This window comes from Oryctolagus cuniculus, chromosome 8, assembly GCF_051225735.1.
Source record: "Oryctolagus cuniculus isolate XC-2025 breed Fujian yellow rabbit chromosome 8, ASM5122573v1, whole genome shotgun sequence".
Taxonomy (NCBI): Eukaryota; Metazoa; Chordata; class Mammalia; order Lagomorpha; family Leporidae; genus Oryctolagus; species Oryctolagus cuniculus.
The window spans coordinates 121668118-121685101 of record NC_142874.1 but is presented as its reverse complement, the minus strand read 5'-3'; the positions used below and the strand labels follow the sequence as shown (position 1 = coordinate 121685101).

Here is a 16984-nt window from a genome sequence, read left to right as displayed (position 1 = left end):
GTTACCTACAGTAAAGTCTTTATAAATACAAGGACAGTAGTAAGCACTCAATAAATTGGGTCCCAATCTCCTGGGCTTGCTCCCAATACTTGTGCGCTTAGCTCCCACTCTCTTCAGGAACACAGAAGTATGTCCAACATTGGAACCTGTGCCTAGATCATTTATTTGATCTGAACTTCCCCTCCTGCCACTTTAGAACTTTGTACATGTCAACAAGCATTTCCAGGAATGAGATATTGCAGACCAGTATTTTTCAAAAGGGTTTATTGATTAGTTATTACAAGGCCTGCATGTTGTAATCTTGAGAGCAAGTAGATTGACATGACTTGTTTAAAAATCCAGCATTTCTTAATGAATGTAATCCATCAATAATATTTCTTCATTGTCATCAGTTTCCTCAGTTTTTTAGGGATCAGAGTAGCCTGGTAAAAATATTCACCAGAAAAGGTTAATTGTTAATAGTGATTACTTGAAAAGAATATAAAGAAATTCTGGATTTTTGTCAGATGATAGGGCTCTTTCCCATAAAGCTTCATCTGAAATAATGAAGACTGTCAAGCCTATATATTTTCTTGTTTTCATCAGCTGCATTAAATGTCAGACTCTTCAGAGAAGGTTACTAGATGCAGGTAGGAAATGATACTTACAATCAATGCTTGTACATTTTCTGTTTAAGGACGAGGTAGCTGAGACATGATGACTACTAAAATGTGTATGGGAAGGCTTCTCCTTCTCAGTGCTGTCATTGTCAATAGAGTCACTGGAAATTGCTAGATATTAATGTGTGGAATGAATACAGAAAGCGATCTAATATGTGAGGGTGACACATGCAGGAATAACTCACTTTAGCTTAATTCTCTCGGTAGGTGAGAGAATGTTACATTTCAAACTCTACTTGAAATTGAGAGAGCAATTTTAGAGAAACAGTGAGAATAATGGCATCAACGGTATTATGAGCTACATTTTTCATGACTGACAAGCATTATGTGCCTGGCACTAGGCTCAGGGCTTCACAGAGATGCTTTTGTGTAATTCTAACAACCACCCAATGTAGTAGACCTTATTTAAATGGAGACAAAGTGACTCTGCGAGCAGAAGCTATTTCCCCAAGGTTTCATTAAATACCTTAGGTAGAAGGTGAAACCAAAATAATTGTCTCTAAACCTATACTTACTTTAATATAGTGAATAATTATGGTTTCTTTATTTAGTGGAGAAGAGTGTAAACAAGGAAAGCATTGCTTTCAATAGAGAACATGAGTATGTGTATGTGGTGAGTGGGGGTGAGGAAGAAGATGGAGGTAACTAATGAATCCACAGTATCTGAGATTCTGTGTTTGCCAAATTAAGCGTGGCAAGGAGTTAACATCTATGTTTTTGTTCCCCATGCTAAGTTTTAATTTTGGGTGCATTAATAACTTCTCATGTCAAGAGTCGAGTAATCAAAACATTGTTTAATTCGGAAATGTCAATACATATGTGTGTGGTTTATTTGTAGACCAACAATAGATTTCAACTACACAATCTATTTAAGCATAAATAAGTTGTTCACAAAATGCAGTTTAGATACCAAGGAAAGGGGTGGATTTTTGAAATAGCAGTTATGATGCTCCCTGGGAGGCCTGTATCCCTTATTGGAGTTCCAGGTTTCCGTCCTGGATCTGCTTCTGCTAATGGGCATGCTGGCAGGCAGCAGGTGATGACTCAAGCACTTGCATCCTTGCCATCTGTGTGGAACACGGGGATTGAATTCCTGGCTCTCAGCTCCTGACTTTGGACTTCCCAGTCCAGGCTGTTGCAGGCATTTTGAGAGTAAACTAGAAGATGAAGATCTTCCTCCATCTGTCCATGTGTCTCTTTCTCTTGGTCTTTCAAGTAAATAAAATAAAATACTTGAAAATATAAGTGAAGGTATAGCCTGGTAAATTGTTCCAATTTACTGTGGTTAATAAAAATATATCTAGAAATTTATGAGTGAATGAACATAGGTTACAGAATTGTGAAGAGGAATTTCGAATTGGAAAATTTCCTCTGATGCAGATATGTGGGCTGTTATGACAAGATATCCCTAAACTGGCTATCTTATAAATAATAGAGATTTATTCATCACAATTTTGGAAACCAAGAAGCCCAAGATCAAAGTGTTAGTGGATTCAGGGTCTGGTGAGAGGCCTTACTGTTGGTATCTGGTATGAACCTACTCTCTGATCCTTAGACAATGTTTTCATGCTATTCCACATGCAATTCAGGGATGCATAAGTTTCCTTGGGTCTCTTTTAAAAGGGCACTAATTTCACTCATGAGGACTCTACCCTCACGTTCTTTTAGAAGCTCTCACTCCTAATATTATCATTTGATTTTAGCCAAGAGGCCAAGAAGTGAAGACTCCTAATACCATCACCTCAGGAGTTAGGATTTCAAGCATTCAGATCTAAGCTCATCAGCTTTGGGGTTAGGGATACAAGCTGTCAGATCACAGCAGCCAATAAAATTTCATTGTTTTTCAGCCATACAGCATAATGCTACCCAGAATTATCTTCAGGAGAACTTAAGAGACATGTGAGTTCTACGGAAATTCTTTTATTTTTGAAAACACATTAATTATGTCTGGGGAGAATGCAGCAATGGTACAATGATGAGTGATGGAGGAAAGGGGTTGAATGCTACTTTCAACACTCATGGATCTTGCGTTTCAGCACCAGCATTATGGTCGCTCAGTTTCTTCAGAAAGCAACGTATGAAGAAGTAAAGACCATAGCTAGAGAGTTACTGGGTCTTTCAGAGAAGTGCAAGAGCCTGGAGTCACATGAGTCACTGTCCCCATGTGCTCATCAACTGGTAGGTGAATCATATTCTGCCTTTTTCTCTCTTTTAAACAAGATTGCAGCCAAAAGAGGTTATAAAGGGGGCTGGTTGAACAATTAGTCAAAGGTTTGTAAGAAATGGATATGTAGATGAGTCACACCCAAGATTTAATCTCTGTAGGTTTATAAATCTACATTTGATCTGTCCATCTCTGGGAAACCAGGCTCAGAGAAACATACTCTGAAGAGAACGAAGTATAGCCCAAATGCTACTTGGCTAATTGGTATCAATTGCTCTGTCTCTGTCTTTGGAATACCTTGTCTAATGGCATCCTCATAGAAAGGTTCCTGGGAAATTGAAGTAGTAATTTCAAAAAGTTTTTTAGCTAATATGTAAAGGAGAAATAAGTGAATATTATTATGGGATCCTTTTCCAGTTTGTAGAAAATCTTGGGAATTATTTATTATTTCTTTATAAAATATTATGTCTTGTGATTAGCAAATTCCACAAAAATTCTTGCTAAACACTAACATATTCTTATTAGGTGCATATTCTTGGATTTATTATTCTTATGCTTAATAATTTTAATGCATGTGAATCATTTTTTACTTATATATTTTTAAAACTTTATTTTTGGAGTCTTATTAGACTCATATTTTAAGGAAAGTATTTCTGCCTGTCTCACTTATTTTATGATTCCCACTCATTTCCATTTCAAAAGATGACCTTTATTTGGCCTTATCCCCCAAATCTGAAAACAAATGTCACTTGAGAGTCATTCCACACATTTACTGCCACTGAAAGGTATTTGCAAACTAATTAAATTATTACATTTCCACTTGAAAATTTGACAATGGGTACACATTGTCTCAGAGTTCAATTCTTAAAATAATTTCCTATGGAAACCAAACTGAAAACAACTAGGAAGCAAGAAGAGCAAATCACCATCTATTTCTCGGTGGGTAGTTCTCATTAAAAATATCTTTCCCAGGACTCTATGGCTTATGCTTATTTGTTTCAGTAGCTCTCCATGGCACGAAAATGAAACAGTTGCATAGGAAAGGAGAGAATAATAAATTTGACTAGGTAAATTTCTAGAATGTGGAAATTTAGACTTAAAAACCTAAGACTTACTCAAATGAGCTGTGTTAAGGGACTGCTGAATTAAAAGCTTAACATTATGTAATCAATTGTCTTTCTTTACAATAATTCCTTACTTTTTGTATTAGGACATGTTTCATCAGAACACTTTCCCTTTAACTTATTCTTGCTTCCTACAGATGACTACTTTCCTAGAGTATATATGTAACAACCCAGGAATGCTTGACAAACATGGGTCTTCCCACTGTTGCAATACAAGTAACACAGCAAGGCACAAGTGCTTCCTGTCCTATAAAAAAGATGATGCTGATTACAGTGATATATTCCAAATTCCAAATGCAGAACATATCTGTGAGATGGACAAAGAGAATCATGCGTCAGTGAAGGACAGGTAAGCCATTTCTTTGTGCCATTGTCTTCTAAAATGAGTGTTTTCTTATTTTGAAGCCAGACTTTTTTTCCCCTATAAAAGCCTTGGAGAACACAATGCTTCATTACATGGAATTAAAGTGAAAAGTTGAGCTATAATTTTTTTCTCCTTAAGAATGACAATTACATTTAATTGAACCAACAAAGTGGGGACATGCCTGTGCATTGAAACAGATTAAAAGTGACTAGGACTTGTAGAGGAGGCTTCTCCTTAAGTATTGGATTAGGCAGACCAGCAGCAAATATACTGAAAGGTACAGTGGAGTAGGCAGTCAACTAGGACAAGCAAGATAAACAGAGTATTGAAAATACAGGGTCCTTATGACTACAGGAGCCTTTTGGGGTTCCTTCAGAAAGAGTTGATCCTATGCCTGTCATGATCCTCCCAGTCCTTACTGGTCCTGGTCCACGGGGAAAATTGAACAGAAGGGAGCTGACACTCCCTGCATTTAGCTTTTGCTTATAGTATCCTAAGGAATGATGAAAGGCTTAATTATTACTCTGCAGCCTTAATGGACTGCTCTAACACCTGGAATTCATCTTTTTCCAGCTCAGCTCAACTTGCAACAATTCTCCTCCAAAAAATTACTCAGGAATTCAAGATGTTGGAGCCATACCATCTGGAGCTTGAGTTTCCAAAGTCACCATGAAACAAAGAGAATAGGGAATTGTGGGAAGAAATTAGTAACCAGAGCTAGAAGTGGAATATGGCATGTTCTTTCATGTTTTACTGGTTAGGATTCTGTTACTTGTTTTTAATCTAATGGCAAAGGAGGCTGGGAAGAGTCTTCCTGTGGTGTGGGAAGAGTCTTCCTGTTATGCAGGAAGAGACAAGAGATTTGTCTGGGCACAGAGATAGTTTTTGTCTGTCATGTCAACTGCTGTTGGATCTATATGCCTGTGTAGGGGCGCAGGGTTTAAGAAAGCTTTGCAAATTATGAAGAGATATGATGACAGATGAGAGGCAAGCCTGGTGCCCAAACTCTATACTGAATGCGAGGAGCCATTTAGAGAAGCCTATAAAGACAGGGAATTTAGTAACAAACCAAACAATTGAATGACACATCTTGGAGGACAGTGACATTAACTTTCCTAGTCTCGAAAGAACTTGTAGATGATCTTGAGACTCCTCTCCACTCACCAACTTTTAAATTTATTTCTTCTGTTCCAGTGTACAGTTCTCAGTTTACAATTCAGCTTGGCCTGTTGAGCTATCTAACGCACACTTCCTATAAATATATGCAAGGTTTAAATTGCTGATTTTCATTTTCTTCCAGCCTAGAAGGCACCTTTGGCCATCCTATGGGCACTCAGAGGATGTCTGATGAATCACATAGTGATCTGTCACAGTGCATGGTTGGTGCGTTTAAGTAGAGCACCACCTCATCTAAATCACCATGAAATTCTAAGTTTCAGGTCAACAAAACTAAACGAATCTTGTGGGGAGCAACTTGGACTATACTGTTACTGGAATTAAGACTTATTCTATGCATCTGCTCTCCCACAATATGGCGCTGGGAGAGGAGCAACAGCTTCTACCCAGCTGCCTCTCACCAACTTGACAAGCTGCAGGAGCTGCTCCTGATTGGAGGAGAGCAGCGTACTCGGCATGTGGGTAGCAGAGTTGGGATTGGTGGAAGAGGACTATAAAGGAGGAGAGAGACAACATGCACCGGGAACATCTATCTGAAGGAACACCTGTGCAGCCCCCGAGAGAGCCGGCTGGTGGTGTGCCGCTCCCCCGCGGAAGTGGGGAAAGTGGCCAGGGGGAACCGCCCTTCCACGGAGGTGGAAGGGACAGTAGCCAACCCGGGAAGAACCAGCAGCAAACCCGGGGAGGGCCGAGCAGACAAAAGAACAGCGCAGGGTCCTGTGTCGTTCCTCCACGAAGACGGGGAGCGACAAATCTTAAGTTTTTAAGAAATAGTACCAGCATATGTTCTTGAATTCTAAATTGTACAACTTTGTGTTTGTCAAATTACAGGTACAGTTTTGAAATTTCTAGAACATATCCATTCTTATATGGACCTACTATCCTGACCATGTCTGCTTGCTATGAAACAGCTGTTCAGTCATGTTGCCAAGAAGAAAATAAGACCAAATGCCTCCAGATAAAGGTACAATATTCATATGCCAATCATTATTTAGGGCCCTGCTATGTAAAGTGTGGACTGTGGACCAGAAGTACAAGTGTCATCTGGCAGCTTAATGGAAATACAGAATCCAAAATTCTTCTGCAGATCTATGAAATATGAGGGACTTCATGGGAAAATGGAATTAAAAGCTAAGTTTTTCATGTTAAAATTTTGAACTCTACAAATAGATTTTTAATAATATGCATCTTCCATGAACTTTTTGAAGACCTCTTGTGGACTTCATTACAATTTTAGAAGCATGGTCTAGCATAATTTTACCTAACAATAATTTTTTTAATATTCAAGTTCCTATTGGTGCATAATAAAACACCCTAAAATTTAGTGGCTCCAAGCAATGAAAACCATTCTATTATCTCAAGATTTCTGTGTGTCAGGAATTCAAGAAGGGTTCATGCAGTTGTTTCTGATTCAGGATCTTTTTGTGATTGTGGGGGCCAATGGCTGAATATGGGACTCTGGAGACTGAAACATGTAGACCATGTTTTCAACCTCTCTTCCTTCTTACGTAGTCTTAGAATCTGCCCATATGGTGCCTCTAAGTGGGTTAGTTTGGGCTTCCTCATGGTTTAATAGAGCATAGGTGGACTACTTCATGTGGTTCAAGGCTTCATGCAGATATTATAGTGGATAAAGCAGAAATTCATTGGCCTTTTTTAGTTCAGCCATAGAAATCACTTCTTCCATGCCTTTTAGATTGAAACATCATAAAACCTCACCAGTTTGAAAGGGACAGTACTTATGCTTTATCTCTTGATGGGAGGATTTTCAAAATCTCCTTTTAAGAAGAGCATGGGGTTAGGAGATACTGTAGCCACTCTGTAAAATAACATCAGATGCACAATTCTAACTATGTAGCCCTTTCTCTTTTATTGAATAACTATAAATCAACCATATAAGTACTTTTTTGCATGCTCTATAAAGATTCTAAATCAACAAAAATACTGATGGTGATGTCAGATTTTTTAAATGTAATGCTGAAAATTATTGGTAGTTTGATAATTATTTTGGTGAATTTCTCAAGGCTAAAGGTGCTGCCACTTTTTCCTTGCTGTCTCCTTTGATCATTCCAGTAAGAAGTTCATCTTATCTTCCTCCAAACTTCAGTATAATTTTACATTAACTTGTATTGAGTTCCTCATTGTCTATCAGAAACTAAATAATGTATCTGAGGAGTTTCTGGTATATTCTAAGGACTTAATGACTCTAGTTATTTTCATTAAAACTACTTATATTTATATGTTTATATATATATCTTCATCTCCTTTCTTCCCCTGATAAACTTCATTTTTTTAGAAGCCAATTCCTAAGCTGAATTTTGAAGCAGAACTGCCCTTTTTAAAAATGATGATTTCATATTAATTAAAAGCTAAAAGCTAGTGATCAGGCATAGCCTTAAATCTTATTCCTTAGCTTTTGTGAAGTTTTTTTTTTTTTCTTGGAGATGAACATTTAGGCAATTTGTACTTAATATTTTGTTACAAACTTTTCTTAATATTAACCGTTTTTAGTGGACATTTTTCCTAAATCTTTAACATGCTCCTATAATTTAGGCATAAGCAGATACTTATAAGTCAATTGAGAGTTCTTCCTCCTTTCTCACTTTGTGAGCTCACATGTCGCTGCTGTTAAGATATCTATTCCTGGGACTGGCTTTGTGGCATAGCAGGTAAAGCTGTTGCCTACAGTGCCGGCATCCCATGTGGGAGCTGGTTTGAGTCTCAGCTGCTCCACTTCCAATCCAGCTCTCTGCTATGGCCTGGGAAAGCAGTAGAAGATGGCCCAAGTCCTTGGGCCCTTGCACATGCATGGGAGACCTGGGAGAATCTCCTGGCTCCTGGCTTCAGATTGGCCCAGCTCTGGCCTTTGCTGCTATTTGGGGAGTAAACCAGTGGATGGAACACCTCTCTCTTTCTGCCTCTGCCTCTGACTCTATGTAACTCTGCCTTTCAAATAATAATAAATAAATCTTTTTTTTTAAAGTGTCTGTTCCTGGTGATTCTTACTTGTTTCCCAGAAAACCACACAATCAATTGTGTAAACATTTGTCTGTGATCAGTGAATGTGATGTTTGAGAAAATGCCTTACAAACTGTTTTGTGAATAAGTGAATAGCCTGCTTATATTTGATTTAGAATGAGTGTGATGGAATAAAATAAGGATAACTATTATAAAATACAATTAAATTATCTTTAAAGTTTATTATATTGTTTCTATGCTAGTTTCATGATTTTAATATTACCTTTGTGTACATTTTCTACTTACTCTACTTGAAAATACCACTGTAAGGTATAGTTACACATATGGCAATAAAATGATTTAAGTGAAAATATAAAGCTGTTTAGAAATTTTAAAATATCACATATTCCTACAAAACAAGGACACAGATCTTGATAGTTTCTTTTATTAATTTTTCTATTCTAGATTTCATTTTATATATGATTATGATCATGTTGAGTATATAATTTTGATTAGAGATTTAAGTATATCAGCTATTTATTAGAAGTTAAGTCTGAATACCACAATCCTGCTGTTGAATGATTTTGTCTTCAAAGTTTTGCTATCATAACCAATTATACATTTTTTGCATAACTAAGCCTTAATTTATTTAGAAAACTTTATGACAGAGTTTTTTTCATAGAATACTGATTTAGTAGTAGTTTTACCATTAATTTGCATAGTACAACACATTAAAGACAGAGATCCTACATGGGAGTAGGTGCACTGTGACTCCTGTTGTTGATTTAACAATTGACACTCTTATTTATGATGTTAGTAATCACCTGAGGCTCTTGTCATGAGCTGCCAAGGCTATGGAAGCCTCTTGAGTTCACCAACTCCGATCTTATTTAGACAAGGCCCTAGTCAAAGTGGAAGTTCTCTCCTCCCTTCAGAGAAAGGTACCTCCTTCTTTGATGGCCTGTTCTTTCTGCTGGGATCTTTACTCACAGAGATCTTTCATTTAGGTCATTTTTTTTTTTTTTTTGCCACAGTGTCTTGGCTTTGCATGCCTGTGAAACTCTCATGGGCTTTTCAGCCAGATCTGAATGCCTAAAGGGCTGATTCTGAGGCCAGAGTGCTGTTTAGGACATCTGCCATTCTATGAGTCTGCTATATATCCTGCATCCCATATTGGATCATTCTCTCCTTTTTAATTCTATCAGTTAGTGTTAGCAGACACTAGTCTTGTTTGTGTGATCCCTTTGACTCTTAGTCCTATCATTATGATCAATTATGAACTGAAATTGATCACTTTGACTAGTGAGATGGCATTGGTCCATGCCACCTTGATGGGATTGACTTGGAATCTCCTGGCATGTTTCTAACTCTACCATTAGGGGTAAGTCCAAGTGAGCACGTGCCAAACTGTACATCTCCCCCTCTCTTATTCCCACTCTTATGATAGAATTTTAAAACTAGAAACCCCTGGATAAAGAATATGAACATTTGGGGTGTGGAGGAACTCATTATTACTGACATATTGCAAAACTGGAATATAAATTTTAGATAAGTAGCGTGGGATATGTCCAAGAGACAGGGTTAGTAATTTGGATAAAAGCGAAATATAATTGTAAAATAATTGTACTTACTGAAATATAGTGTGATGGCTCTCTGGGCTTTCATTAGCTCACTTTCTTGTACTCACTTGTATTTGAAATGTTTGAAGTGATCTCTGGAAAGCAGGGTGCTGTTTTGCATTTTGGCTTCTTTTGAAGTGGTTTAGTTGAAGACTCTGTAATGCTGAGGAAGGACATAACTTTTACTTTTCTCTCCTTTCCTAATGGTGTGATTAACTCTTTCTATTACTACCATATTCTTTGATGGATTGCTTTTCTAATTTACAGCTAGAACCCATCAGAAAATATGTTAAAGAAATGTCTTTGAGGCATCATCATCTATGTGAAATCAAGACGAAATTCAACCACACAGTAGCAAAAGCAGTGTAAGTTACCTGTTTAGATTTTGTGGATTTGTTGATGTTGGGTTATTCCTTTTGACTAAGCCTGTTTGAAAGTCATTTATTCTTTATTTAACCATGTCTATCAACATAAACCTGGATTCTTTACACATACTTGCTGTACCACCATGTTTATAGCAGCCCAATTCACAATAGCTAAGATACAGGATCAACATAGATGTTCAACTGAAGACTGGATAAAGAAAATGTGGTGTGGTATATATACATGATGGAGTACTACTCAGCCATACAAAGGAATGAAATCATGTCTGCTACAACAAAGTGGATGCAATTGGAGACTGTCATACTCAGTGAAGTAAACCAGACCCAGAAGGACAAATATTATGTTTTCTCTGATTTGTGATAACTGATATATAGAGTACAAAAAATGTACTGTTTAAGAGTGAAATGACATCTGGAGATTTGATTCAGGCTTATAGCCCTTGTCTCTACTTCTGAGGAACAGTTTTTTTACGTGCAACATGTTGTATTCTTTATTTAGTGGAGGTTTAAGCTTGCAATTACAAAGTAAATTGAAAGTATGCCATTGCAAAAATGGAAAGAAAAACAAGGAAGGAGGAGTGAGGATGGGAGCGAAGGAGGGACGGTGAGAAGTATAAGTATGTTTTTAAAACTCTATAAATGAAATACTTGAAATCTGTTCCCTTCATAGAAATAAAAAAGTTAAATATAAAACAAAGCAAACATACAAACAAAAACCAAATAGGGCAGGGAGAGAGCTGTGGATGGCATTGCACAATTTTCAACTTCCCCTTTTATTTCCTGCCTCAATTTCTTCCATGTGCTCAAATCCCTTAGAACTTCTTAGGTGCACAGACACAGGACATTGAGATGGAGGCACTATGAACTTTCCCACATCCTCTAGACTGCCCTGCCTCGCAAATCCCCCTTACTTCTTATGTGGGCCCTTTGGCTCAATCTGGAAACCTAATTAATACAAGGGCTGATAAAAAGAGAAAAACATAAAAGCTTAACTAAATTTACATGTACATAGAAATCTTCATAGGACAGTGAAGTTCAAAACAATGACCATGTCCAAAACAATGTCCAAAACAATGTTCATGATATTTTTATACTTTTCAGATAAAGAACCTAAACTTTGTGAAAGAGTGACAGGACAGATGGATCTCTGAACATGAGTAGTAAATTCTGGGAATGTCAATAAGAGATATGGGAAGAGGTAGCAAGTGGAAGATTAGGGTTACTTTGCAGAACTTGTTTATTTAGATTCATTGCAGTCCCAATTATCTTTGGTGATCAAAGCTGTTTTCTGGCCTTGATATATTAAAGGGATCCATTGTGAAGAATCTTTGTGATTCGCTGCATGTAGCAAAAGGCAGGCCAATGACCCCCTCTGAAGTTACAGGTCTTCAAGGAATTTCTACTCGAAATAATCAATATACCAGTTCTGCATGTTTTGAGATGCCAGGTCCTTACCTCTTTCAATAATAAAGGCTGGAGGACAAAATGTATTCTTTTCTCCTGAAGATTGGCTTTGGCTCCAACATCATGTAAAAGAAAGAAGGGAATGGAGTTTTTGGAGGCATGGGTGGAGGAGCATTTGCAGTTACTCAGCCTACCTCCTTCCTGGCTGGGACTGCATTTCTGCCCAAGTTGATCTTAAAGACATGCAGTTTTCTTCAACTACCTTGTACCCCAACTGAAGCCAATGTTAGGCTGCCTAGAAGCTCAGTTCTGTTTGCAGAGAAGGACCACTGTCTCTGTTTGCAGAAAATTTCAGGGATGTAGCTCAATTGTTGACAGAAGCAGGAAAGACTTACGTTCTGATACTTTCTGTATTTATGATGAAGAGGTTTACCTAGGAATCTCAGGTTAGATAAATTTCCAAGTCTAGTCAGCTTGCATTTCATCACCTATCTAAAGCAAATCAGCTTCTTCCAGTAATAATTTAAACAATAAAAATTATCATGAATTGTTCTTTTTGTGACTTAGGTCTCCGTGTGGTTCTGAGTGCTACCTTTGGAGAAATAGAAAACATTTGTAGTATGTGGGGAGCAACTCGGACTATACTGTTACTGGAATTAAGACTTATTCTATGCATCTGCTCTCCCACAATATGGCGCTGGGAGAGGAGGAAACAGCTTCTACACAGCTGCCTCCAGTTCAACCAATAAACAGCAGGACCTGCTCCTGATTGGAGGAGAGCAGCGTACTCGGCGTGTGGGTAGCAGAGTTGGGATTGGCGGAAGAGGACTATAAAGGAGGAGAGAGACAACATGCACCGGGGAACATCTATCTGAAGGAACACCTGTGCAGCCCCCGAGAAAGCCGGCCTGCGGTGTGCCGCTCCCCCGCGGAAGTGGGGAAAGTGGCAGGGGGAACCGCCCTTCCACGGAGGTGGAAGGGACGGTAGCCAACCCGGGAAGAACCAGCAGCAAACCCAGGGAGGGCCGAGCAGACGAAAGAACAGCGCAGGGTCCTGTGTTGTTCCTCCACGAAGACGGGGAGCGACATAATGGTGCCGTGACTCGGATATGAAGCCTAGGCAGGGTTTAGTGTCGTTCCTCCATGAAGAGGGGGAGCGACAGTAGTACATGCTCTTCACCCCACATTTGCAGATGTGTTCCTATTGTTTTCATTACTCAGGGAACTAGAACTAATTTTAGAAAGCATTGAGTCTAAAATACTGTTTAAAATGTACTTATTTTCCTTTTCAGGGAATTGGTTCTGCTGACTAAAAAACAACCTAAAGCTAACTTTTCTGAAATTGCCAAACTCACCATGGATGTCAAAAATCTGCATGAGATCTGTTGTGAAGGAAATACAGTAGCATGCACACTTGGCAGGGTGAGACCCTCTCTTTTCTTAACAGTGACTAGTGCCATTAAAAAGCTTGTAAATTTCAAATACTAGTAAAGATAACAGGGTAAATAATGATTCCGAAAATGTAATGACCATTTATTTCACAATATTACAAGTAGGCTGATGTCTCCCCTCTTATCTTTTCCCAACTCATGTGATCATTTTTCCTACCTCTCTCCTTCCCTCCCTTCTCCTTTCTTATTTCACTTTATTCCTTTTTTCTTTAAGCTTTTAGAGCTGGTCTCTAACTTCACTCCAAATTAGGGCTACGTTTCATTCATCTTTCAGCCTTGCACGGGTCCTAGAGCTGTGATCTGCACCATTAGGACACATCAGCTAGGTGGGAGGGGGAAGCAAGCCAGGCTGAAGAAGCAACATCAACAGGCCCGGGGCAGGGGCAGTGCAGGACTCTCTGGCCCCACCTCAAATGTGAAGTTTAAAAGTCCAGAGAAGGAGGGAAAAAAGGGAATCAGCAACAAAAATTCATAAGGCTTCAGTAAATCACAAGTCACATTGCTATTCATTATATACATTTGGAAGTTGAATAATTGTCATGTTAAAAAAAAAAACAGAAACAAAGAAGACAATAACATAATTTCATGGAGAGACTCATGTCTCCTTTGGCCAATGACTCCTGACCCCAACCATTTTAGTCTTATTACATGACAGATTAAAGGATGTAGGTAACAATAGCAATTAAAGTAGAAAATCATGGGCTAGAACAGTTAGTGGAATCTTTAGAATCTTAAATCCTCGAATCTCTCCTTGGCTGGGGCAGAGTTGCAGTCAGAACACAGTTTTTCTTTGCCAGGCATTGGGATTGTTGTGTGTGGGTCAGTGCCTCATTCAGCTTTATCGCTTAAGAAGGTATAGCTGACACTGCCAATTCTGTCCTGGAGACATACAACTGGGAATTTTTCCTTGAATTACTTTATTTTATAGCAGAAGATGCAGCTGGTGTGACAGGAATACTATCCTGCATACTTGGACTCAATGTTGGCTTCTAGAATCTTACTTGCCTTTGTCAAAGCTAGGTGAATTTGTGGGGGGGGGGATACAGATTGAACTTTGGGGTCTGATAGAATTCATCCCAATAAAACAAAACATAAATCTCCTAATAAAACAAAACATAAAATACATAAGCAAAACCTGTGTCAAAGCAGTATCCCTGGAACTGTTCCCATTCTAGTCTGGACTGTGGCAGGAATGCCAACCAAATCTGTAGCTATGGGCTGTGTTGTTGAGAGTTCACAAACAATATTAAATAACTCAAGGTTGTCCTGGAAGTTCTGCCTTGATACAGACCATAATGGAAACAGGCTTAATATAGATATTGTTTATGTGTTAAGAGGGTTTTGATTCTATTTTAGAAAATTCTCTTTTGCTTTTAATTAGGATAGATTATTTAAAATATTTTGGAAGTATTATTATTTATTTATATATTATTTGGAATAAAGAGAGGAAGAATCAAAGAGACACAGAGAAAGAAATATTCCACCTACTGCTTTACTTCCCAGATGGTTACAACAGGTCAGGGTCATTCTGAAGCCAGGAGCCAGGAACTTTATCTTGGATTCGCCACATAGGTTGCTGGGTCCCAAGTAATTGGGGCATCTTCCAGTACTTTCCCAGACACATTAGCAGGAAGCCTTCTGGAAGCTGAGTAGCTCAAACTTGTAACAGGACTCATATAGGAGCTGGTGTAGCTGGACTTGAAACAGGACTATATGGGAGTCAGTGTTGCAAGCAGCAGCCTAACCCACTGTGCCACACACCAGCCCCAGGGTGATTCTAAATTAGTAAATGTTCTATTGCCATTTTTGGATTATCAACTGATTTATGTCCATTGACTTACTCTCCCATGAATTTTATTAAAAAATTAAAAAAGTATAGCCATCTTTTTATAGTCCTCAAGTCAACCTCATTTTACTGTATCTCTAGACTGGAGAAATATGTTTATATATATTGAGATTTTTGTATTTATGACTAGACATGAGATTGATCAATAGCTTTCTTTTTTGGCAGATACTTTTCAAATGTTGGTTTCATTTATGTTAACTTCTTGAAAATGAATCAGATTTTTTTCCTTTGAATTACCTGAAATAACTCAAATAGTATGCAGATCATCTTTTTTTGTGAAAGTTTGGACTGGTCCATGAAATTGAAACTGGGATGATCATAAAAACTGGTATATTAGCTTTACTATTTTTTTTTTTTGGCTATGGATCAATTTCAATGTTTTCCCAGTGGGTCCTCTGTGGTCAAGGATTCTATACTTATGGATTCATCTGTTTTCCCAAATTTATCTGTAACCCCTAACCAGTTCTCACAGCACCTTTGTGGTCACTTGCAGACTTGTGCATGCTCAGAGTAGTGAAAAATCTGAGCTGCTGAACATGTGCAGTCCCAGCTGAGGGCAAACAGGACTGTGGTCTGCCCTCCCGCTTCAGCATTTAGACTGCAAAGAAGTGTCCTGTTCACGGATTACTTAATGACTTTGTTTGCATTCTTGTGTTATTAATTGGTGATTTTTCTATTTAAAGTGTCCCCAAAGCATAGCAATGAAGCACTACCTAGTGTTCCTAAGCACAGGAAGGCTGTGATGTGCTTATGGAGAAAAAAAATCTGTATTAGATAAGCTTTGTTCATGCATGAGTTATAGGGGTGTTGGTTTATGAATTCCACATTAGTGAGTGAATAGCATATATTAAATAATGTGTTTTTAAATAGAAACCCACATAAAACAAAATGTGTCTTGATTGGCTGATAAAAAAACGCAGTGACTAAAGGCTTGTGGGACCTTGTATTATCACCTTCAGGGGCAGTGATTCACTAGTCACTAATTGAGTGTTACATCCATCATGAATAAGAAGAATTAACTGTACTTGTTTTTGGTCCGGTTTTGTAATAGCCACATTTCTAAAAAAATCTGTTTCCTTGGCATGTTCTCATTTAGGTGCATATGGTTCTGTCTGATTAACATCAACCATGTAATTATGCCTCTTTTTGCTCATGTATTTATTTAATTTGCTCTGCAAAAAGGCTATTTAAATTATTGATCTTCTTCAATACAATGTTCTTGTGCTTGCTTATTGGGTTTCTGCTTTTATTTTATTATTTCTCTCCCTAGGTTTGTTAATTGCTTTTAACTCTGTTTGCTTAGTTTATTTATATTCATTTTTCATCACTGTTAACAAAAATTATTTCACTTGATCACTTATTTCACACAATATAATTATTTCTTATTTTTATGTTGATTTAATTCTCTTTTGATTAGAGTATTTCAATACTCTCAGGAATAGAGTATTCATTGTATACAATAGAATTGCATATCTTAGAAGCTTTTTATGTTTGTTGGTGTTCATCATAGTACACCATGTTCTTTGTAAGAGTACATCTTCTCACAAAGTTATATTTAGAATGGATATTAATTTTTAATATTAAGTGATAGAAATTAATACAGCTTGATTTTTTTTAAAGATTTGTTTATTTACTTGAAAGAGAGAGGGAGAGACAAAGAGAGAAAAATCTTCCATCCTCTGGTTCACTTTCCACATGGCTGCAACAGTGGGGGCTGGGCCAGGCTGAAGCCAGGAGCCAGGAGCTTCTTCTAGGTCTCTCACATGGTTGCAAGGGTGCAAGTACTTGGGCCATCTTTCCTGCTTTTCCCAGGCCATTAGCAGAGAGTTGGACTGG

At 38.0% G+C, this 16984-nt stretch overlaps 1 protein-coding gene across 2 annotated transcripts in view; it reads left to right on the top strand.

Annotated features, from left to right (window-relative positions):
• Positions 1-481: 481 nt before the first annotated feature.
• LOC103350776 (albumin superfamily member 1) overlaps positions 482-16984 on the top strand; it is a 52536-nt gene continuing 36033 nt past the window's right edge. The window contains exons 1-7 of one of the 2 annotated variants that reach the window (XM_089302641.1): positions 482-629; positions 2507-2558; positions 2696-2837; positions 4085-4296; positions 6319-6451; positions 10332-10429; positions 13144-13273. In XM_089302641.1, the coding sequence (XP_089158767.1) occupies positions 545-629; positions 2507-2558; positions 2696-2837; positions 4085-4296; positions 6319-6451; positions 10332-10429; positions 13144-13273 (852 nt within the window). In that variant the 5' untranslated portion in view covers positions 482-544. The remainder of the gene's footprint in view (positions 630-2506; positions 2559-2695; positions 2838-4084; positions 4297-6318; positions 6452-10331; positions 10430-13143; positions 13274-16984) is intronic. The other variant, XM_008267758.5, reaches the window with a different exon arrangement.